General features: G+C 44.0%; 1 protein-coding gene across 8 annotated transcripts in view; it reads left to right on the plus strand.

Annotated features, from left to right (window-relative positions):
• Positions 1–25,088, plus strand: part of LOC110520040 (myosin light chain kinase, smooth muscle) — a 97,480-nt gene that overhangs the window by 45,464 nt on the left and 26,928 nt on the right. For 4 of the 8 annotated variants that reach the window (XM_090229615.1, XM_090229616.1, XM_021597016.3 and 1 more), the window contains exons 6-17: positions 315–480; positions 2,351–2,516; positions 2,693–2,714; positions 2,872–3,464; positions 4,962–5,165; positions 6,325–6,459; positions 9,885–10,037; positions 19,172–19,309; positions 20,421–20,618; positions 20,882–21,128; positions 22,474–22,554; positions 22,912–23,735. In XM_090229615.1, the coding sequence (XP_090085741.1) occupies positions 315–480; positions 2,351–2,516; positions 2,693–2,714; positions 2,872–3,464; positions 4,962–5,165; positions 6,325–6,459; positions 9,885–10,037; positions 19,172–19,309; positions 20,421–20,618; positions 20,882–21,128; positions 22,474–22,554; positions 22,912–23,735 (2,927 nt within the window). Of the gene's footprint in view, positions 1–314; positions 481–2,350; positions 2,517–2,692; positions 2,715–2,871; positions 3,465–4,961; positions 5,166–6,324; positions 6,460–9,884; positions 10,065–19,171; positions 19,310–20,420; positions 20,619–20,881; positions 21,129–22,473; positions 22,555–22,911; positions 23,736–25,088 lie in introns of all 8 variants that reach the window. The other 4 variants (XM_021597014.3, XM_021597013.3, XM_021597011.3 and 1 more) reach the window with 1 other exon arrangement.

Raw genomic sequence — 25,088 nt, forward strand, 5'->3', positions numbered from 1 at the left:
AGGGATCCAAGTTGTGGATTTAAAGTAAGGGGGGGTACAACTCAATATTAGGAAGGTGTTCCTAAGGTTTGATATACTCTGTACATGCACAGAAGATTCGGGAAGCTCCGGATCTTTGATTGCTGCAGACAAAATCCCGTAAAAGTTGGATCCGCAAGCAACGGCCTGGGCCTGTAAATTTGGTCTGTCAGTCACTCATATTTACTATATTAAGTCATTGTTCAAATGGAATTTGTTTGTTCAAGTGGTGTGATTAAGCAGACACATATTTGGATGCTGAGGTAAGTGAGTGGTTGTGTTTTCTCTGACTTCAGTGGGCGGTTTGGAGTGTCAACCATGGAGAGCATGCCCAGTATCTGGGGGGAGAGCCCCCCTAAGTTTGTGACAAGGCCCTCGCGCATCTTTGTCCGAATGGGACAGAGTGGCAAGTTCTCTGCCAAAATCACAGGACGCCCACAGCCCCTGGTTACCTGGCTTAAGGTGAGATGGAACAGAGAGAAGGTTTAGTAATCTCAGTAACTTTCCCAAAATTCCAAGGTTTTCCAGCAATCCCAGTTTGAATCTTTTTTTGTATTAGGAGGGAATAAGCATGACATTTTGGAAAGTTAACATTTAGATTTTGCAACTCTGGTTAGAACAGAGATGGTGTATTGTCTTTCAAATACAGTGCCTTGCGAAAGTATTCGGCCCCCTTGAACTTTGCGACCTTTTGCCACATTTCAGGCTTCAAACATCAAGATATAAAACTGTTTTTTTTGTGAAGAATCAACAACAAGTGGGAAACAATCATGAAGTGGATCGACATTTATCGGATATTTCAAACTTTTTTAACAAATCAAAAACTGAAAAATTGGGCGTGCAAAATTATTCAGCCCCCTTAAGTTAATACTTTGTAGCGCCACCTTTTGCTGCGATTACAGATTACCAAGTCGCTTGGGGTATGTCTATCAGTTTTGCACATCGAGAGACTGAAATTCTTTCCCATTCCTCCTTGCAAAACAGCTCGAGCTCAGTGAGGTTGGATGGAGAGCATTTGTGAACAGTTCTTTCCACAGATTCTCGATTGGATTCAGGTCTGGACTTTGACTTGGCCATTCTAACACCTGGATATGTTTATTTTTGAACTATTCCATTGTAGATTTTGCTTTATGTTTTGGATCATTGTCTTGTTGGAAGACAAATCTCCATCCCAGTCTCAGGTCTTTTGCAGACTCCATCAGGTTTTCTTCCAGAATGGTCCTGTATTTGGCTCCATCCATCTTCCCATCAATTTTAACCATCTTCCCTGTCCCTGCTGAAGAAAAGCAGGCCCAAACCATGATGCTGCCACCACCATGTTTGACAGTGGGGATGGTGTGTTCAGCTGTGTTGCTTTTACACCAAACATAACGTTTTGCATTGTTGCCAAAAAGTTCGATTTTGGTTTCATCTGACCAGAGCACCTTCTTCCACATGTTTGGTGTGTCTCCCAGGGGGCTTGTGGCAAACTTTAAACAACACTTTTTATGGATGTCTTTAAGAAATGGCTTTCTTCTTGCCACTCTTCCATAAAGGCCAGATTTGTGCAATATACGACTGATTGTTGTCCTATGGACAGAGTCTCCCACCTCAGCTGTAGATCTCTGCAGTTCATCCAGAGTGATCATGGGCCTCTTGGCTGCATCTCTGATCAGTCTTCTCCTTGTATGAGCTGAAAGTTTAGAGGGACGGCCAGGTCTTGCTAGATTTGCAGTGGTCTGATACTCCTTCCATTTCAATATTATCGCTTGCACAGTGCTCCTTGGGATGTTTACAGCTTGGGAAATCTTTTTGTATCCAAATCCGGCTTTAAACTTCTTCACAACAGTATCTCGGACCTGCCTGGTGTGTTCCTTGTTCTTCATGATGCTCTCTGCGCTTTTAACGGACCTCTGAGACTATCACAGTGCAGGTGCATTTATACGGAGACTTGATTACACACAGGTGGATTGTATTTATCATCATTAGTCATTTAGGTCAACATTGGATCATTCAGAGATCCTCACTGAACTTCTGGAGAGAGTTTGCTGCACTGAAAGTAAAGGGGCTGAATAATTTTGCACGCCCAATTTTTCAGTTTTTGATTTGTTAAAAAAGTTTGAAATATCCAATAAATGTCGTTCCACTTCATGATTGTGTCCCACTTGTTGTTGATTCTTCACAAAAAAATAGTTTTATATCTTTATGTTTGAAGCCTGAAATGTGGCAAAAGGTCGCAAAGTTCAAGGGGGCCGAATACTTTCGCAAGGCACTGTATGTAGGATGGTGAGTCTTAATCTCTGACATCTCTCTCTTCCACTTTGTCACTTTTTCTCTTTGATGGGTGTCACAGGGAGATGAAGAGCTTCATACTTCTTCCCACTTCAACGTGTTTGAGAAGTCGGGAATCCACTTCCTGGAGATCCGAGATGTGTGTGTGGACGATGCAGGAATGTACACCTGCTCTGTGGCCAACTGTGCTGGGAAGGCCACAGCTACAGCAGAGCTGAATGTTCAGGGTAAGATACTGCAGCCATCAACACACAGGGTGTGTCCCAAATAGGACTTTTCCCCTTTGTAGTGCACTCCTTTTTACTAGGGTCCACTGAATAGGGTGCCATTGGGGACCAGTTATATTTGGGACATTTTTTGTTGTATTTGAGAGGAAATTCAGTGTGCATCCTTTCCTTTTTAGGTTCAGGCAGTGAGGCTGGCATGTGAGTATGTATCTCATACAATTCCCTGAATTGTAGTATTACTAACTGTGATTCCATGAGCAATTATTTTCATGAGATGTATACATTTCTACCAAATAATTCCACAGGAATTTCTCTACAGTTAAATATTCAATCCCTTGACAATGTGTTACTACAGCCTTGGTCCCTCTGCTCCGGTGGCCCCTGTCCCAAAGACAACTGACTCACCCGAAGTCAAGCACACAAGTAACGGCCTGCTCGCTGACCGGCGTTCACCTACCAAGACAGGAGACAGGACTGAGACCAGAGAGAGACTCGCCACACTCACCAGGGAGACCAAAGACCACACAGAGCTGACCAAAGCAACATGGAAGGACACCATGGTGTCTCCCAAGACCACCATCCTGGCGTCTCCCAAGCCCCCTGCAGACCTGCCTGATGAGGCCCCTAGAAAGCCTGGAGTGGCAACCCCAAAGGCTGCCAGCTCCACCAGTCTGCAACACCATCTAAGAGGCCAGGGAGCTGCTAGGACTAGCCCAGACCCACACACAGCCCCTGAGAGGGATACAAGGGATAGGGTGAAGACCCCCCCAGTGGGAGTCCAGAGCCCCCCACAGCCATCTCCAGAGCCCACTAGAGAGACTAGAAGGCAGGCCAGAGAGAGCAGGTCAGCGAGGACAGCAGTGACTGCTGGAGCTCCACCAAAATTTGACTCTGTACCTCAGAGCCAGGACACTAAAGAGGGGACCAAAGTCGCATTCAAATGCCAAGGTGATTCAAAACATCTTATGGTGTATTATATTGAACAAAAATATAAATGCAACATGTAAAGTGTAGGTCCCATGTTTCATGACCTGAAATAAAAGGTCCCAGAAATGTTCCTTAAGCACAAACATCTTATTCCTCTAAAAATGCTGTGCAGAAATATGTTTACATCCCTGTTAGTGAGCATTTAACCTTTGCCAAGATAATCCATCCACCTAACAGATGTGGCATATCAAAAATGTGATTAAACAGCATAATCATTATACAGGTGCACCTTGTGCTTGGGACAATAAAAGGCCATGCTAAAATGTGCAGTTTTGTCACAGATGTATCAAGTTTAGAGGGAGTGTGCAATTAGCATGCTGACTGTAGGAATGTCCACTAGAGCTGTTGCCAGAGAATTGAATGTTAATATCTCTACCATTAGCTGCCTCCAATGTCGTTTTAGGGAATTTGGCAGTACTGTACGTCCAACCGGCCTCACAACCATAGACCAAGTGTAACCACACCAGCCCAGGACCTCCAAATCCGGCTTCTTCACTTGCGGGATGGTCTGAGACCAGCCACCCAGACAGCTGATGAAACTGGGGGTTTGCACAACCGAAGAACTGTCAGAAACAGTCCCAGTGAAGCTCACCTGCATGCTCGTCGTCCTCATCAGGGTCTTGACCTTCAATGGTCACTGTCATGCTGGAAAAATGTGCTTTCACGGTTTCAACTGTACTGGGCAGATGGCAGACGGTTTGCTAATGTCAACGTTGTGAACAGAATGCCCTAAGGTGGTGGTGGGGTTATGGTATGGGCTACGAACAATGAAAACAATTGCATTTTATTGATGGCAATTTGAATGCACAGAGATACCGTGACGACATCCCGAGGCCTATTGTCATCCCATTCATCCGCCACCTCATGTTTCAGCATGATGATGCATGGCCCATTGTTGGAAGGATCTATACATAATTCCTGTAGGCTGAAAATGTCCCAGTTCTTCCATTGCCTGCATACTCACCAGACATGTCACCCATTGAGCACGTGTGGGATGATCTGGATCTACGTGTACGAGAGCGTGTTCCAGTTCCCGCCAATATCCAGCAACTTCGCACAGCCATTGAAGAGGATTGGAACAACATTCCACTGGTCACAGTCAACAGCCTGATCAACTCTATGCGAAGGAGATGTGTCGCGCTGCATGAGGAAAATGGTGGTCACACCAGATACTGACTGATTTTCTGTTCCCCGACCCTTCCTTTTTTTGAAGGTATCTGTGACCAACAGATGCATATCTGTATTCCCAGTCATGTGAAATCCATGGATTAGGAATTAATTGATTTCAATTGACTGATTTCCTTATATGAATCGTAACTCTGTAAAATGCTGTATGTATTTGTCATGTTTAGATGCACATTTTTGCCAATTCACGAATACCAGTTCACTAACAGTTCTTAGCTACTTTTATCATTGCATATTTAACCCATTAGATTGACTGTTAATGTGCTCTTCCAGTCTCAGGCTCTCCCGTGGCTGGCCTGAGCTGGGTTAAAGATGGCTTCCCTTTGAGGCCCAGAGCAGGGCTGAGCTTCCAGCAGGACGGCAACACTCACATCCTCACTGTGGACAACGTCCAGAAAAGGGACAGTGGGACGTACGGATGCACCCTGACTACTAGCACTGGGAAGGTGTCCTCGACTTGGAACCTCACGGTCAAGAGTAAGTACTTGGTTTGGGTCCCAAATGGCACCTGATTTTTATCCAGCATTTCCGAATCCTGGTCCTGGGGAACCCAAGAGGTGCAACATTTTACATTTTTGCCCTAGCACCACACATCTGATTTTTAAAATGATCAAAGCTTGATGAGCAGTTGATTTATTTTAAATCAGGTGTGTGGTGCTAGGGAAGTCACTAAAATGTGCCCATTCCTTTGAGTCCCTGGGACCCGTTAGGGCTCTGGTCAAAAAGTGTTTACCATACACACTGTGGCAGGAACTAAAGGAGAACGGGAGAGCAGCATTGTTGGTTTTAATAGTGTGAACTAAGGCCCTTTGTTGTGAAGGATATGTATCGCGTCACCCTTTTCATCTGACAGGTCTATGGTTGAAGGTACGGTAGTTTAGACGTAAATGGTCTCCGCAGTCTCCAGCTCTGCCTTTTTGGGTAAATAAGCGTCTAATTCATTTCCCCTGCCTGTCTTAATCAAAACACGATAATGATGAAGGCAGGCTAAACTGAGGTGAGCACATCGACCGTTTAGTTCATTCCTCAGCGGCAATGCCGATTTTGGGCTGAGTTCAACTAAAACGAGACACTGTTGCTATTGGACCGGTCCTTATAAGCTGTCTGCGGTCTTTAACCAAATAACAGTTGGTTGTTTATTGAATGATAGTCCAAGTGAAACTGTTTTGAAATCTGGTTGGTGGTTTTGTTTGGACTAAACGTACTGGCACCAGTCTACGGTGATTTAATTTAGGGAGAGTCCAGAATTTATCGCTTTTATTTTCCATAATACAGAGCCGTGTCAGACTCTATACATATTCAGGTTATTGTGTTTGAGATGAGCGGTCTTTCTGTTGGGAGTGTGTCCTCCCAGACATGACCTGCCACAATTCCTGTCCACCTATGCCCTCTACTGGAGAGAAGGAAAGATTGCATCTGGTCATACACCCAGTTTGCCGATGCTGCGGTCGGTTGTCCCAAGTCCGGGTAGGTAATTGTTTGCGGCAGGTACTTTAGGCCAAACACTGGGGTAAAGTCTTCTGGTGGAAATGGGCCGTTAGACTGACCAGTACCACGCATTTCAAATGTAAGGCCCCAATGTAATACATTTAGGTCGTATTCTTAATACTCTGTCTGTGTACTCCCTCGCCTGCAGACCCACGGCTGGAGGGCAAGCCCCCTGCGTTCAGCACTGTCCTGAAGGGATGTTCAGTGAGTGAGGGCCAGGACTTCCTTCTGCAGTGTTCAGTGGAGGGGGATCCTCTACCTAACATCTCCTGGCTCCTAAACGGTGAGAGAGCCCATCATTAAATCAATTTTACATTTGACTTAGGAAATAGGTGCCATGCTCAAGGGCACAACGGACAGATTTTTCACCTAATCGGCTCACGGATTCAAACCAGCAATCTTTCGGTTACTGGCCCAACGCTCTTAAACCGGTAGGCTACCTGCCACCCTGCATCTCCCCCTGCAGTAACTAAGGATGCAAAGTTCCAGTAACTTTCCCATAATTTCCTACTGGAATTTCTGGGAAACCTGGGAATTTGGCAAAAATTACCGGAAATGTGCAACCCTAGCAGTAGCAGTCACCACAAGAGGGGGGTGATAATCCTGTTTTTCAATGCTTTGCACCTCATTGGACGGACAGACAAATCCCTTCCACTCCTATGAAAAGTGAAGGATGAAGGGAGAAGTGGTAGGAATAACAAAAAGTCCCTGTACTCAGAACCCTCTTGAATAGATCAGCTAGGTGGGGTGGGGTGTGTGTAATTTATTACATGCGTTCCCGAATGGCACCCTATTCCCTATATAGTGCACTACGGGCCCTGGTCAAAAGTAGTGCACTATAAAGGTAATAGGGTGCCCTTTGGGACACCGCCATAGTAAGTCTGCTACTGCTTTCCCTCTCAGCATGAGGCCGGCCCATCACAGGACCACCGTTTCACAGGTCTGGCTGCTCTGCTGCTGAAGGCTCATGTGTCTCTGTAATATGTCAGATCCCACACAGAGAATGTTGATCTTTTTCATCTTTAACTGCTCTATGTAGAGAATGTCGGAGGAAACCCCTTGAATGGGCAATTTTGAAGGTCATAACTCCCAAATGGATTAATGCTATACGGGAGCCTTGGGACGTCTATGTCTCATTGGAGTTGACGTTTGAATTGGTTACGGTAAGGGTTAAGGTTAGGGTAAGAGTAGGGGTTAGGGTTTAGCCTTGGGAGTATGGACGTCCTAAGGGTACCCAATATCACTAACCAAAATGAAAGCTTGGCATCTAGCAGAATTCCAACTGAACATTGTATTTTTTTATTGTAGCTAGGTCATTTTTATCCTTCCATATTTAATGAAGATGGATCACAATTTGTTAAGAGTTAGACAAAATCAATCTATCACCTGAGCCTAACTTGGCTCACAACATAGGGCTACAGTTCTTAACTGTAACTTTCATTTCTAGTCAAAAGTTTGTCTCCTGAACTTGTTTGAGAAGTGTCTTGGCCAATGTAATTGTTTGTGTTTTGTTTTACTTCGGTGGCCAAATGTGTTTGAGTTTAATTATCCTCGTTAGAAAACATAGCTGAAAAGTATTAAAGGTCCAATGCAGTCGTTTTAATCTAAATATCAAATCATTTCTGGGTAACAATTAAGTACCTTACAGTACTTAATTGTAAAACAAAATAATAAAAATAGCTTCTTAGCAAAGAGCAATTTCTCAAGCAAGAAATTTGCTAGGACTGTCTGGGAGTGGGCTGAGTGGGGAGGTGAAAATTGAAAACTAGCTGTTATTGGCAGAGCGGTTTGGCACTTTCTTATTGGTTTATTAACTAATTTACCATGTAGTGACGTCACCAGGCAGGCCAAAGCTTCATCTCGGCAAAACAAGATGACATTTCAGGCGGTCTTTTCAAACAGCTCTTACAGTACACTAGAAAGGCATTATCATTATTTTCACAACTCCACAGTATTATTTCAACCTCATAGTGCTGAAATATAAAACATATGAAAATCACATTTTGTCTACACTGGGCCTTTAAGAGGCATCTTTAAAATTTGAGATTTAATCTTTAAACTCAAATAGAATTGACTTGTTGCTGATTTTAGCGAAGGATCTAACATAGTTTCTGTCCCAAATGGCACCCTATTCCCTTCATAGTATACTACTTTTTGACCAGACCCCTATGGGTAGTGCACTATATAGAGAGTAGGGTGTCACTTGGGACGTAGCCATAGTTTCCACAAGGCCACTTCTCTTAGTGCTCCAGGTCTGAGCTGTACGGGAACTGTTGATGTTATACTCTGGTCTCTTGAAGACGGATGGACAGTTAATGGCATCACACTTATCTCAGGGAAGAGAAATAGTCCCCGCTCCCAGCAGGGATCCCAGCACCGACCGATTCGCAGCCCTCTGTTCTTTCCGCTGGAAAATACACCCACAGCCATTAAACAAATATGAGGCCTAGGAACCATATAAAGGAAAAACATGCATCGCTGCCTCCTGAAACCTCTTCTGAAATATTACACACAGCTAGACTTGGCAAGTGTTTTGTGCTCCAAAAGCAGACATCTGAGACTCTCTCTCTTTCCAAACTCTGACCTGTGCCGGCCGATTATGAAATGCTTAGCACAAGGACAAAAAAAAAGGCTCCCCTGGATTTCAAAGTTAATGCCTTTCTTGTGATTGGGTGGTCCAGCACCGGGAGGGAGCAAGAGCCGTTTATATAGAGGTGGTGCATAAATATGGCATATTGTACATTCCTCTCCGTTACTCTCTTTTTGTGTCGTCATTAGCACAGAATACATGATCTCAATTTGAGCTCCAAAATGTGATTGTGCCGATTTATTTACTGGTGCATTGAATCATGTTGTGCGCTGTAGTTACAAAACTTTCTCCACAATTTCGTGGTATCCAATTGGTAGTTACGTTCCTGTCCCATCGCTGCAACTCCCGTATGGACTCGGGAGAGGCGAAGGTCGAGAGCCGTGCGTCCCCCGAAACACGACCCAGCCACGCCTCACTGCTTCTTGACACGACGACCCATTTAACCCGGCAGCCAGCTGCACCAATGTGTCGAAGGAAACGCCATACACCTGGCGACCGTGTCAGCGTGCATTTGCGCCCGGCCCACCACAGGAGTCGCTAGTGGACGATGGGACAGATACATCCCTGCCGGCAAAGCTCTCCCTCAACCCGGACGACCCTGGGTCAATTGTGCGCCTTCCGATTGGTCTCCCGGTCGCGGCCGGCTGCGACAGAGCCTGGACCCGAACCAGGTTCTCTAGTGGCAAAGCAAGCACTGCGACAGAACGCTGCGCCACTCGGGAGACCCATCCAGGATCAATTTAACACCGAGCTAGCTAGCTGCCTGTCTGTGTAAACTCAGGCCTGCAGGAAAACACACATCCGATCAGTTACAAGGTTGTTGTTGTTATTTTTTTACATTCGTGCAGTCTTTTTCTGCCACCACACATTTATTTGTTTTATGAGCGATTCCACAGCCAACGTTTTCTTTGTTCAATGTGAATGAATGAATATTAGTCTCTTGCTTAATTTCTAATAATCTTTCTTCAATCGTCTCTCTCAGTGTAATACTGCTCTCCTTAACTTTTACACTCTTAGTGTAAGATACTTTTTTTTTTGATGTGTGTGGACTGGGTTTAGGTGTTTCCTCCCCGAGTGTGACGCATTTTCCTTTCTTCCTTCCCCCACTCCCCCTCCAGACAAGCCAGTGCCGCATGCCCACTCTGCCTTTGAGAATGGCCTGACCCAACTCACAGTCCAGGGTGCACTGCCAGAGGACGAAGGCCAGTACGCATGTGTCGCTGAGAACAGCCATGGGAGAGCGGTGTGCACTTCCAGAGTCATCGTCAAAGGTGGGCTTGGGAGCCTCTACAGTGACCGTATGTATCAAGCTTCTCAGAGTGGGTTCAGCTCCTCCCTGTCCATGCTGTTCATTAAGATCAAAAAGTTATAACTGATCATGACCCCGTACTCTGAGACACTAGGTACATACAATACACATTACACTGAGAGTACAAAACATTAGGAACACCTTCCTAATATTGAGTTGCACCCCCTGTTACCCGCAGAACATTCTCAATTCATCGGGGCATGGACTTTACAAGGTGTCGAAAGCGTTCCATAGGGATGCTGGCCCATGTTGACTCCGATGCTTCCCACAGTTGTGTGAAGTTGACTGGATGTCCTTTGATTGGTGGACCATTCTTGATACACACGGGTAAACAGTTGAGTGTGAAAAGCAGCGTTGCAGTTCTTGACACACTCAAGAACTACCATACATTGTTCATAGACACTTAAATCGTTTGTCTTGCTCATTCACACTCTGAATGGCACACATACACAATCATGTCTCAAGGCTTCAAAATCCTTCTTTAACCTGTCTCCTCACCTTCATCTACACTGATTTGAAGTGGATTTAACAAGTGACATCAATAAGGGATCATAGCTTTCACCTGGATTCACCTGGTCACTCTTTATGTCATGGAAAGAGCAGGTGTTCCTAATGTTTTGTACACTCAGTGTACACCACAATGGCTTTGGAAATATTGTTTTATGACGAGGGAAAAGTCTGCTTTACTAAAATGATGGTCATGTAGGGGAATGCCAAATTAATATTTCAGGTTATTAAAAGAAAATTAAAAAAATTGAACATCTGAACACACATGCATGTTATGCTGACAAATTCTTTAAACATGCTATATATAGAAACATATACGGTAAAATATAAATCTATACATTACAAAATTTTGGACACCGACTCATTCAAGGTTTTTTAAAAATAGTTTTTTACTGTTTTCTACATTGTAGAATAGTAGTGAAGACATCAACTATGCCATAACACATATGGAATCATGTAGTAACCAACAAAGTGTTAAACAAATCAAAATATATTTTATATTTGAGATTCTTCAAAGTAGCCACCCTTTGCCTTGACAGCTTTGCACACTCTTGGCATTCTCTCAACCAGCTTCATGAGGTAGTCACCTGGAATGCATTTCAATTAACTGGTGTGCCTTGTTAAAAGTTAATTTGTGGCATTTATTTTTTTGTGCATTTGAGCCGATCGGTAGTGGTGGTATATAGAATATAGCAATATTTAGTGAAATTCCAAGTCCGTATTATGCCAAGAACAGCTCAAATAAGCAAAGGGAAACAACAGTCCATCATTACTTTAATGCATGAAGGTCAGTCAATCCAGAAAATGTCAAGAACTTTGAAAGCTTATTCAAGTGCAGTCACATAAACCATCAAGTGCTATGATGAAACTGGCTCTCATAAGGACTGCCACAGGAAAGGAAGACCCAGAGGTATCTCTGCTGCAGGGGATAAGTTCATTAGTTCCTAGCCTCAGAAATCAGCAATTAACTGCACCTCAGATTGCAGCCCAAATAAATGCTTCACAGAGTTCAAGTAACAAACACATCTCAACGTCAACTGTTTAGAGGAATCAGGCCTTCATGGTTTAATTGCTGAAAAGAAACCCCTACTAAAGGACACCAATAAGAAGAATAGACTTGCTTGGGCCAAGAAACACGAGTAATGGACATTAGACCGGTGGAAATCTCCTTTCGTCTGATGAGTCCAAATTTGAGATTTTTTCGTTCCAACCGCCGTGTCTTAGTCAGATGCAGAGTAGGTGAACGGATGATCTCCGCATGTGTAGTTCCCACCGTGTAGCATGGAGGAGGAGGTGTGATGGTGTGGGTGTGTGTTGCTGGTGACAATGTCTGTGTTTTATTTAGAATTCAGGGCACACTTAACCAGCGTGGCTACCACAGCATTCTGCAGCTATTCGCCATCCCATCTGGTTTGAGCTTAGTGGGACTATAATTTGTTTTTCAGCAAGACAATGACCCAAAACACACCTCCAGGATGTGTAAGGGCTATTTGACCAAGAAGGAGAAGGATGGAGTGTTGTATCAGATGACCTGCCCTCCACAATTCCCTCGACCTCAACCCAATTGAGATGGTTTGGGATGGTGAGTTGGACCGCAGAGTGAAGGAAAAGCAGACAACTCCTCAGCATATGTGGGAACTTGGTTGAGAGAATGCCAAGAGTGTGCAAAGCTGTCATCAAGGCAAAGAATCTCAAATCTAAAATGTATTTTGATTTGTTTAACACCTTTTTTGGTTACTACATGATTCCATATGTGTTATTTCATAGTTTGGATGTTTTCACTATTATTCGACAATGTAGAAAATAGTAACAATAAAGAAACTCTTGAATGAGTAGGTGTGTCCAAACTTTTGACTGGTACTGTACATAAAATGTGTCTCATACTATCAGGCTCTTAGCAATCGTTTGGCTTTGAGAATGTGCTCAATCCATGATGGGAAATATGCTTCTTTTCTCAGAAGAATGAGCATTTGACTGTTTACTAAAGCCCTGAAATGTCTATATTGAGAGTACTTTGAGCCCTTTGATAAGCAACGCTGCTGCTCTAAGAGAATATCTATTTTAGGGCTCTGATGTTGCATTTAAGGAAACATCTGCTCTCTCTGTTCCAGCATGCATCTTGTCTACATCCCAAACGGCACCACATTCCCTATATGGTCCACTATTTTTTAAATATTTTTTTACCATGACCCTGGTCAAAAGTAGTGCACTGAATAGGGTGCCATTTGGGACAGAAACGTTGTCTTTCAGCGCACACAGGGCTTCATGGCAGAGGTTCAGCTTTTTAGAATGTGAAATGCCATCATATTCCCACACATGCACCGTGAGTTCAGTATGCAGCATGAGAGAGAGAGAGAGAGGGAAACACAGCTTGTTTGACTTGCTAGCACACCAACCATCTTGGTCATGCATTAAGAACTAATGGCACTCATTCATTTTTTGGTAGCAAAAGAGTGCTAGAGCAGTGAGAGAGTATAACTTTAAGGACATCCAAAATCCAATCTTTTTGGAATCTGTTTGGAAGCACTTTCTATGAAGTCCTTTATAATGCATTATAATACACTTATGTTTAACAGTAATGACACTGACTGTAAGATTCCATAGTGATCTCGATCTACAGGTTAACCTTCACTTCAATCTGATTAAGAGTCTCCTTTCTAAGCCCTGATTTTAAAGATGCAACGCTTCATGCAGATGGGCTAGCTGCAAGCCAAGTGGCCGTTGATTCGCTTGGCAAGTTGGCATCACACTGAACCTGTGAGAACAAGTAGATGAGTGGATTGGTGCCCGTTTATATGATGCCAGTCTAAGAGGTAGGGTGAGTCTGCTATGTTCAACACAGCTAAGATATTGTTGAAGAACAGCCATGGCAGTGTTAGCTGTCAGTTAAGATCATCATACTGTACATATACCTACAGTATATGACAGCGGAGGCTGCTGAAGGGAGGACGGCTCATAATAATGGCCGGAATGGAATGGTATGAAACAGATGGTTTTCTTGTGTTAGTTACCATTCCATTACGCTCCATCCCAGCCATTACTATGAGCCGTCCTCCCCTCAGCAGCCTCCAATGATATATGAATACTGTAAGGTGTGATGGTTTCTTTTTACTATTGAAATGCCTTTGGGAAATGCAAAATGTTTATATTGACTGTTGAGTATTGCATGCCTTAGGATTGGTAGAGGGGCTAGAGGATGTCCCACGCAGTTAGGCTCCCTGCATTATTATTCACTTTTGTTTAAAGTCGGGCCCTTGGGCCATGTGTAAACTGTTATGAGGGCTCCTCAGATTACTGTCGGTCCCAAATGGCACCATATTCCCACTACTTTTGACCAGGGCTGACGAAAGCTCCCATAGGCCCAGGTGAAAAGTTAGTATATTATAAAGGGAATAGGGTGCCATTTGGGACGCGCAGCCTGAGGCGGCAGTGAAACGGGGCTTTTTAAGCAGTAGTGCTGATGGAAACATGCTGGAGATGCCTTGGATCTCCCTCTGGCATGCTGGGTATGTATACAGACAGTGGGCTGTGTTTATGACAAGCCCTGTCTTGTAGGGTCCTGACGTCCACAAGGTTAGGGCCACTAGTTGACTCTACGTAGAACCAAACGCCATACATGGTGCGTATGAATCAAAGAGCGAGGGCCAAAAAGGTCCTCGCTCTCTCTCTCAGGAAGCCCTCCGTAATAGAGAAGTCCCTCGTGGAAATGTGCCTGTTTCGCTCCGAACAGCTTGTCCTCTTGCTCCCTCTGTCCCTTTTTATTTTGATATATGATTTCTTTCTATATAACTGTATTGTGATAGTGCATGTTTTTATCATTAGATTCAACTTTTTACCCCATTATGACTAAAGTACAATGATGAGTCAAGTAATTTGATTTGGACTCTTAAAGACCTTGGCAAGAGCAATCCCCTTATCCCTCACGTCCTATGGTCATCTTTAATGAGATTATCCAAGTGTTTGCTTTTTCAGGACATGTACCTCACTAGTTTGCCAATAACATCACATCATCAGTCATTTGGAGTGTCCAGATCGTCGCTGTGGTGTTTAGAGCACGGGTCTAAAGGGTGATCGAGCTGTAATTGGAGTACTGTAACGTGTCCGATCAAAAGTAGTGCACTGTATAGGGGTTAGGGTGCCTTTTGGGACGCGCACCTGGTAACGTTCAGGACATATCTCGTATTCATCCCAAATGGCACCCTATTCCTTATTTAGTGTATTACTTTTGACCAGGGCTCTGTTCACAAAGAGTGCACTAAATAGGGAAAATGGTGCCATTTGGGGCGCAGAAATAGCATTGCGTTGTGCTCTGGAAACTTCTCCAGATGGCAAGTCTGTAGTTATGGATGAAATTCTACTCCCGACTTCTGAGGATGACGAAATGTGATCAGAGTAGGAGGAATTCTATCGTAATATTTATTCATTCTGACTCCATAATCATGTGTATAAAATGTATACAGCCCTGTGCGTCTCTGACGGGTCTAGCAAGATAGCTAATCGTTGCATCACCAGACTATAATGTGTCTATCTTGTACCATAATGGAATTAACAATGTTTGGATACTTATGAGCTGTTTCTAGCGATCTAAGTTCTCACATTATTTGAGTCACGTTTAGAGCAGAGTTGTCAAGGTGGAACCCAAGTGTACGATGTGTAGTATAATTACAGTACCAGTCAAATTGACACACCTACTCATTCCGTTTTTGTTTTTGTTGCTAGTTTCTACATTGTAGAATAATAGTGATGGCATCAAAACTATGAAATAACTAATGGAATCATGTAGTAACCAAAAAGAAGTGTTAAACAAATCAAAATCTATTTGAGATTCTTCAAAGTAGTCACCCTTTGCCTTGACATCTTTGCACACTTGTGGCATTCTCTCAACCAGCATCATGAGGTAGTCACCTGGAATGCATTTCAATTTATAGGTGTGCCTTGTTTTAAAGTTCATTTGTAGCATTTATTTCCTTCTTAATACATTTGAGCAAACCAGTTTTGTTGTGACAAGGTAGGGGTGGTATATAGAAGATAGCCCTATTTGGTAAAAGACCAAGTCCATATTATGGCAAGAACAGCTCAAATAAGCAAAGCGAAATGACAGTCCATCATTGACTGACCTTCATGTCTTAAAGTAATCTGGAAAATGTCAAGAACTTTGAAAGTTTCTTCAATTGCAGTCGCAAACACCATTGAGCGCTATGATGAAACTGGCTCGCATGAGGACCGCCACGGGAAGGGAAGACCCAGAGTTACCTCTGCTGCGGAGGATAAGTTCATTAGAGTTAACTGCACCTCAGATTGCAGCCCAAATAAATGCTTCACAGAGTTCAAGAAACGGACATATCTCAACATCAACTGTTCAGTGGAGACTGCGAGAATCAGGCCAATGGACATTAAACCCGTGGAAATCTGTCCTTTGGTTTGATGAGTCCAAATTTGAGATTTTTGGTTCCAACCGGCATGTCTTTGTGAGACGCAGAGTAGGTGAACGGATGATTTTTCACATGTGTGGTTCCCACCGTGAAGCATGGAGGAGGAGGTGTGATGGTGTGTAAGGGCTATTTGACCAAGGAGAGTGATGGAGTGCTGCATCAGATGACCTGGCCTCCACAATCACCAGACCGCAACCCAAGTGAGATGGTTTGGGATGAAGTGGACCGCAGAGTGAAGAAAAAGCAGCCAACAAGTGCTTAGCATATGTGGGAAGTCATTCAAGAGTCTTCAGTCTTCATGAAGCAGGTTGAGAGAATGCCAAGTGTGTGTAAAGCTGTCAAGGCAAAGGGTGGCTACTTTGAAGAATCTCAAATGTACTATATATATTTAGATTTTTCATAACACTTTTTTTTGGTTACTACATGATTCCATATGTGTTACTTCACTATTATTCTACAATGTAGAAAATATATATATTTTTTAAAATGAATGAATAGGTGTTGCCAAACCTTTGACTGGTACTGTATATTTATCATTAGTCCAGAACAACAAAACAAAGAATATTACTCTGAATTCCAAGGACTACAGTATGAAGCCAATTTAAAAGTGATAAAGATGCATTACAAGTATGCAATAAGAATAGAATTATAAAATGTGTACATACCATACATTTTTCTACAATGTAGAAGATCGTCTGTCTAATAGCATAGCATACACACCACATTATGGCATAGGCCTACAAAGTATAGCCAGGAAATGTGCAATACAAGTTCTCAATGAATGAAGCAACCCATTTCAATTGCCTCCATCGATTAATTAGCATCACTCTGCTGGCCAACAAACAAAACGCATCAAACTTCACAATCATTCTCTAAACCTAATCGACACACTCAATCTAAATGATGGGGGCTTTGAACTGACCGCCGTCCGGCGACCAGTTTAGTTCAGCAATTCTGTAAAGATAAATCCTTAACTTGCAGCTCTTCAGAGCTACTGAAGGGATCCAAACATGACAATTTAATCCATACAGTTAGATACATTAGTCAACTCAAGTTTAATCCATCGTCATGCCTCTGAGTGTGCCAGTATCCTTGGACCTCCGTGGCAATGTCCGGGCCCCAGAGAAAGCCACTGGCGAAGGTGTGCTTCACTCCTGTGATGTGTATAAATATGGTCATCCATCCGGACAGTGCCATAAATCGTGATCAAATCATCACGCTGTGCCTTGGCGCCGACGTGTCTTCATCACCGCTTTCATCATTGGTCGACCTCTAATTTTTCAATGACAAGTCCATATGAGGATCAGCTGTACACTTGTAACGTTCTGCTCCAGAGCCTCTGAAAGTTTTCCGACTATACGCTTGGCTGCCAATGTCATTGAGAACACAGTTTCCCACATTCTTTGGCATGGTTTCTTCAGTACTGTAGGTTTCAGATGTCCTGGCTGCAGTAGATTGCCAGCCAGCAGAGTAATTGATGTAGGAGAGCTCTTGCTCTTGGCCAGGAGGTTCATCTTTATCTGAACAAGCGGAGACTCCCAAGCGATGCACAGGGCTCCCAAATCAAATCAAAATCAAATGTTATTGGTCACATGCAGATTTTATTGTGAGTGTAGCGAAATGCTTATGCCTATGCTTCTAGATCCGACAGTGCAGCAGTATCGAACAGGCAATATCTAACAATTCCACAACAAAACCTAATCTCTTACAAACTCTACAACAAAACCTATTACACACAATCTAGTAAAGGAATGGGATGAGAATATATAAGTATTAAATATATGGATGAGCAGTGACAGTGGCTAAGATGCAATAGATAGTTAAGGATACAGCATATACATATGAGATGAGTAATGCGAGATATGTAAACATTCTTAAAGTGGCATTACCCCATAGGGTTCAGGTCAGAAGTATTGCACTATGTACAGGAAATAGGGTGCCATTTGGGAAGTACTATAAGAAATCTACTCCAGCCTTAATATATAGTGCATTCGGACAGTATGGGGAGCGTCGCTGCACAGCTATTTTCAGGTCTCTCCAGAGATGTTTGATCGGGTTCAAGTCCGGGCTCTGGCCGGGCCACTCAAGGACATTCAGAGACGTGTCCCAAAGCCAGTCCTGCGTTGTCTTGGCTGTGTGCTTAGGGTCATTGTCCTGTTGGAAGGTGAACCTTCGCCTCAGTCTGCGCTCCTGAGCACTCTGGAGCAGGTTTTTATCAAGGATCTCTCTGTACTTTGCTCAGTTCATCTTTCCCTTGATCCTGACTAGTCTCCTAGTCCCTGCTGCTGAAAAACATCCCCCACAGCATGATGTTGCCACCACCATGCTTCACCGTGGGGATGGTGCCATGTTTCCTCCAGATGTGACACTTGGTATTCAGGCCATGGAGTTCAATCTTGGTTTCATCAGACCAGAGAATCTTGTTTCTCATGGTCTGAGAGTCCTTTAGGTACCCTTTGGCAAACTCCAAGTGGGTTGTCGTGTCTTTTACTGGGGAGGGGCTTCTGTCTGGCCACTCTACCATAAAGGTCTGATTGGTGGAGTGCTGGAGAGATGCTGGAGTGCCTCAACACAATCCTTTCTCGGAGCTCTACGGACAATTCCTTCGACCTCATGGCTTGGTGTTTGCTCTAACATGCAGTCAACTGTGGGATCTTATATAGACAGGTGTGTGCCTTTCCAAATCATGTCCAATCAATTTAATTTACCACAGGTTGACTCCAATCAAGTTGTAGAAACATCTCAAGGATGATCAATGGAAACAGAATGCACCTGAGCTCAATCTCGAGTCTCATGGCAAAGCGTCTGAATAGTTATGTAAATAAGGTCTGTTTTTATTTTGAATACATTTGCAAAAAATTCTGAACCTGTTTTTGTTGTCATTATGGGGTGTTGTGTGTAAATTGAGGATTTTTATTTGATCCATTTTAGAATAAGGCTGTAATGTAACAAGATGTGGGAAAAGTGAAGGGGTCTGAATACTTTCCGAATGAACTGTATAGTATTCCAAGACTCCATCTAGAATAACTATTGATTTACATGACAAACAGTCAATTGGGGAAATGCTGAAACTCAAGTTGGTTGTCTTGGCTTAGTGTGCTGCTTAGTAAATTACTCATGTTCTTAAAGTAACCCTGCTAATGTTGTTACATTTCAGCGAAGAACATTTTCAAGAGGACGGACCCTCCAAATGCAGTTGACACCAAGAAGCCGTCTGCCCCTGTATTCCTACGAGGTCTGAAGGATCTGAAAGTCATGGACGGTAGCAAAGTCATCATGACCGTAGAGGTGACGGGTAAGAGAAGGCCTCGTCTCTCCTCCTCCTAGGTCATATTCTTTAGGTAGCAAATGAAAGAAACCGGACTACCTAGACTAGTCCAATAAAAACACCTTTGTTTTTATATTCCGTTGAAAAGCATTTCAATGACGGTGTGCCACAGTGAATACATTCAACCCTGTACGGTGTCTTGTGTTGGCACTTATTCCTATTAATCAGACTGGAAAACTCATATCTTTTGCTATTGTTTTCAGTGTTTTTAGCAACTCTGTTTGCTTTAGACACTGGTATTTCCTGCTCAGCCCCCCAGAGATAAGTTGTTTGGGTTTTGGTTGTTTTTATGCATTTGCATTTCCTTCCAACATGTGACCTGAGGGGATGGGTAGCCTCTTGGAGTATTATCATTTCTTATTATATCATCTTCATCATCCCACTTCCTGTTTGTCTGAGAGGTTGTTCGCAGGAGTCGCAAGTAGTATGGCGTATGATTTAAGTTATTATTCTAGGCCTTTCATCATTTAATGTAAATAGTGATGGAGCGGGATGGTCTCTCACTGTATTTCCTTATGGAGATTTATGATGACAGTAATCCACATGCAATTTATTCAATTATACCATGCATCATACCTGTGTGGAAAATGCATAATATTATGCAAGATAATTCTAAGTCACAGCATGTGTTATGTAACACAACCTGTCATAACAACATGTAACTAACTATACGGCACAATTCAAATGATTTTAAATTACATATTGGTTTCCTTACTCAGTAAGCAGTCTGACAGAAATCCATGTTTTGGTTTTGTTTACCTGGCCACCTTCTTCAAATGCTAACTTTTTAGCATGTTTGTCCAAAAATCAACTTTATTATCCAAGCAATTAGTATGTTTTATGTTTCATGTCCAAATGATCTTGAAGTAGCTTTATTGAGCTAAACGATACATGTCAGACACTTTTTAAGATGATTGGGGCATGAAGCAAGAAAAATGTTAACTTCTGGAACAATGACTTACATTGGTCTTTGGACAATAATGCTAAAAAAAGTAATTTGGAGACAGTGACCAGGTAGACAAAGCCAAACACAACCATGTCCAAACACAAGGTTTAATGTCAAATGTTGTGGTCGTAGGGAATCCTCATCCAGAGATTGTGTGGCTCCACAATGGGAAGGAGATCCAGAAGTCAGAGGACTTCCACTTTGAGCGGAAGGGGAACCAATGCAGTCTGTTCATCCAGGAAGTCTTCCCTGAGGACACTGGGAAGTACACCTGTGAGGTGTGGAACGAAGTGGGAGAGGTTCGCACCCAGGCCTCGCTCACTGTACAAGGTAGGCTAGTAGCCTAAACTCCACCTAAGCTAGCTCAGTATCTCTGATGAAATATCTCTAGTAGGATGTAGTTTGTGCCTAGGGTCATTTTCCCCCAAATTCCCAGGTTTTCCAGATATCCCGATTTTTGGAATATTTCTGGAATCAGGAATCCGGAATAAGTTGGAAATCAGGGAATCTTCCAACCAGGATTTTATGGAAAAAAGTTACAGGAAATTCACAACCCTAGTCATGCCATAATGTTGTCTGTCTCTGTCTTCCAGAGCCCCAGGACGGGGTGCAGCCCTGGTTCATCACTAAGCCCAAGTCCACCACTGCCTCCTTGGGCCAGAATGTCCTGCTGTCCTGTGCCATCGCTGGGGACCCCTTCCCCCAGTGGAGCTGGATGAAGCAGGGCCAGGTGGTGACCACTGGGCTGGACTATGAGATTCTGCAGAAAGAGGATGTGGTGTCCCTGCTCATCAGGCGAGTCCGGCCCCACCACGCCGGGGACTACGAGATCAGCCTGAGGTAGGCTTCTGCGGTGCCATTTGAGACGCGCTGGACTCCTTACACAGTAGATGACTCACTTCTGTAGTATCGGGAGAAGGGGCTGTTTATGTTGGAACACAATAACACTGCCATTTACAATATAACATACTATAAGGTAGTTGTTTTGAAGCTGGGGGTCCCGACCTCCCGGGAGGTCGAGAGAAGGTTTTGGGAAACTGAACGGGGGGACAATATTTTGTTTCCAAACATATTTTAATAAGCTGAATATACCATTGCTATTTTATATGTAGACCTTTGCCTATTCAATCTGGTTAGCAACATAGGCCGACAAATATTGGACCAAATTCTTCTTTAAAAAACATCTCTGTGATTCAGAGCCAAAACGTTGCGCGTCTTGACTGTTGATCATGACTAAAGACCAGTCATCGGCATTGGCACGCAAAGGCGGGCACACACTTCCAGATTAGTGACCAGAAAGCACTTGTGTACGTTACTGGCTGTATGTATAAATATAGCTGTAACATCACACTGCTTTCAATACCTGTGGCTGATGATGTAACATTCTGGCTAATTTATTACGATATTTGTGAGGAAGGCAAAAGCTAGACAGACAGACCATGCTATTCATCCGATCAAATCAAATTGTATTAGTCACATGCGCCGAATACAACAGGTGTAGTAGACCTTACAGTGAAAAGCTTACTTACGAGCCCCTAACCAACAATGCAGTTTACAAAAAAATATGGATAAGAATAACAAGTAATTAAAGAGCAGCAGTAAAATAACAATAGTGAGACTATGTACAGGGGGTACCGGTTAGTTGAGGTAATATCTACATGTGTTATTAAAGTGGCTACGCATAGACGATAACCACAGAGTAGCAGCAGTGTAAAAGAGGGGGGGTGGCAAATGCCAATAGTCTGGGTAGCCATTCGATGAGGTGTTCCGGAGTCTTATGGCTTGGGGGTAGAAGCTGTTTAGAAGCCTCTTGGACCTACACTTGGCGCTCCAGTTCCGCTTGTTAAGTGTAAAATGTAGTTTATTTCTGTATCTTGTGTCTTGAAAATGTGTGCTGGTCAAACAGTTTGAGAACCACTACTATAAGGTGCTACTACCACATGTCTGCCTATGCCAAAGTTGAATTTTAAATCAATGTTTTGATTGGTTATTATAATACATGGATTAGTATGAGGATTACGAATGTTGAAAAAGTATGTTTTTAGGGCAATCCAAGACCGGCATCACTGAGACACATCACTGAGCCTCTTCTTGATTTGGTCTTAAAAGCAAGGGCCAGTAGTTAAAACCTTCCCCCTCCCTAGTTTTCCATTCACCTTCTCATCCTCTTTCTCTTTTCTTCTAGGAACAAAGTGGGTGACTGCAGTTGTGTTGCCACTCTGTTGGTCAGTGAGGGTGCTGTGGTGTCCAGTGGAGAGCACCAAATGTATGTAACTAGCTATCCTACTGCTTCACTGTCGAGTCCCCTCAGCCTGGACTATTTTTGCCTTCCCTTCTCCCCACTAACTCCCCCCTCCCCAGACCCCGGTTTCGAATCAGCTTAATCCCTGAATATAACCAAATAAATTGTTTACAGTACCTTTTCCAGCTGTGCCATTGTTCAAAGCCAGGGGCTTGGGGGATGGGGCCCCGTTCAGGGTGCATGCCCTAATAAGGCTACTGAAGTCATCTCTGATGTAACATCAAGTTGAGTTGTGGTCCCCCCCCAATTAACCAGTGGATGTCGGGGCTTTTAAACGACCACTGTTTTTTTCCCTCTCTCTGTCTCTCTGTGCTACTGCAGGCTTGAGCCTTGTCAGCGTGTGGGAGGAGTGGACGGGACAGTGCGAGGCAGAGGAGCACCGAGCAGCAGCACTAGCGCTAGCAGCAGCTCCATTCAGCAGCAGCAGGAGTCGGAGGAGCCCAGCGCAGCCCGAGGACTCCTGAAGAGGCGCGTGGAGACCAAGGAGCACCCCGAGGACCAGATCCGCCTGCAGGAGGCTGAGCAGCGCGACTTCCGCACGGTGCTGGGCAGGAAAGTCACCACCAAGAGCGTCTCCGAGGAGGACCTGAAGGAGATCACGGCGGAACAGATGGACTTCAGGAGCCAGCTCCAGCCCAGAGGGGTCAAGCCGAAGACCCTGTCTGAAGATGAGAGGAAGGTCAACGCTCCCGCACAGGTGGACTTCAGAGCCGTCCTGGGGAAGAAGGGGGGAGCCCCTAAACAAGGCGCCGCTCCTGCCGAAAAAGGAGAGCCTGCAGATTTTAGATCGGTTCTGGCCAACAAGAAGAAGCAGACGAGCTTGGAGAACAACGGGGAGAGCCCTGCTCCAGCAGCAGCTCTGGTACCAGCAGCAGCAACACCCAAAGCTCCTGCTTCTTCCCCTGACAAGAAAGAGAAGGAGAAGAACGCTGTCAACTGTGTGGATGGTGGGATTATTGATAAGAAGAATAACAACATTGGAAAGGAGCCAGCGTTCAGTCAGAAGCTGAGTGATGTGAGCGTGGTGGACGGGGCTCGACTGCGACTACAGTGCCAGGTGATCTGTGACCCCCCTGCTACCACTACCTGGACACTAGACGGGAAGGTCATCAAGCCGTCCAAGTTTATCAAGCTGTCCAACGAAGGTAAATGTGTGGCCTACTACTAAAACGACCATGTCTGCCTCCCAAATGGTACCCTATTCCCTTTTTATAGTCCAGAGCCCAAAAGTAGTGCACTACATAGGGCAGGGGTATTCAACTCGTACCCTACGAGGTCCGGAGCATGAATGGTTTTCTGTTCTACCTGATAGTTAATTGCACCTAATGTAAATCAGTCCCTGATTAGAGGGGAACAATGAAACATCGCTGTGGAACTGGCTTCAAGGTTCCAGAGTTGAGTTTTAGGGACATGGGGACGAAGCTACCATTTGGGACGCATTCCATTTCATTAATGCCTTATTCATGTCTGTGGAGGCTTGGCTTCCAATATTAGAAAGTAGTGTGTCTATGACAGACAGAAAGACAGTGATATGACTGAGTTTTCCCTCCTTCACCGAAGTATTACAGGCATTTGATATGGGATATGATGGGAACAAGTCCCTTTAGATAAGGAAGTCAATCAAATTGTATTTGTCACACGCACCGAATACAAGTGTAGACCTTACCGGGAAATGCTTACTTACAAGCCCTTAACCAACAATGCAGTTTTTAGAAAAATGCAATTTAAGAAAAATATCTACAAAATAAACTAAAGTAAAAAATGAGAGAAACAATAAAATAATAACGAGGCTATATTTAGGGGCTACCGGTACCGAGTCAATGTGCGGGGGTACAGGTTAGTCAAGGTAATTGAGGTGATGTGTAGGTAGGGGTAAAGTGACTATACATAGGTAATAAACCGTGAGTAGCAGCAGCTAATGCAAATAGTCCAGGTATCCATTTGATAAGGTGTTCAGCAATCTTATGCCTTGGGGTTAGAAGCTGTTAAGAAGCCTTTTGGACCTAGACTTGGCGCTCCGGTACCGCTTGCCGTGCAGTAGCAGAGAGAACAGTCTATGACTAGGGTGGCTGGATTTTTTGACAATTTTTAGGACCTTCCTCTGACACCGCCTGGTGTAGAGGGCCTGGATGGCAGGAAGCTTGGTTCAGTGGTGTACTGGGCCGTACGCACTACCCTCTATAGCGCCTTGCGGTCGGAGACCGAGCAGTTTTCCATGCCAGGCGGTGATGCAACCAGTCCGAATGCTCTCGATGGTGCAGCTATAGAACTTTTTGTCATCGACGTTATCATAGCGCCAATTTATATTTTGTACTGGTTCCATGTAAAAAAAGCCCCTCTCATATACAACGTGGTGTAATAGAATAATAATAGCTAATTCCCTTTTTCTTGGCTCTTGGGGGTCCCACACACACACACACACACACACACACACGTTTGTCCCAAATGGCACCCTATTCCCTTTTGACCAAGGCCCATAGGAAATAGGGTGTCATTTG

The sequence above is a fragment of the Oncorhynchus mykiss genome, chromosome 3 (assembly GCF_057628025.1).
Source record: "Oncorhynchus mykiss isolate SJ-2025 chromosome 3, ASM5762802v1, whole genome shotgun sequence".
Lineage (NCBI taxonomy): Eukaryota > Metazoa > Chordata > Actinopteri > Salmoniformes > Salmonidae > Oncorhynchus > Oncorhynchus mykiss.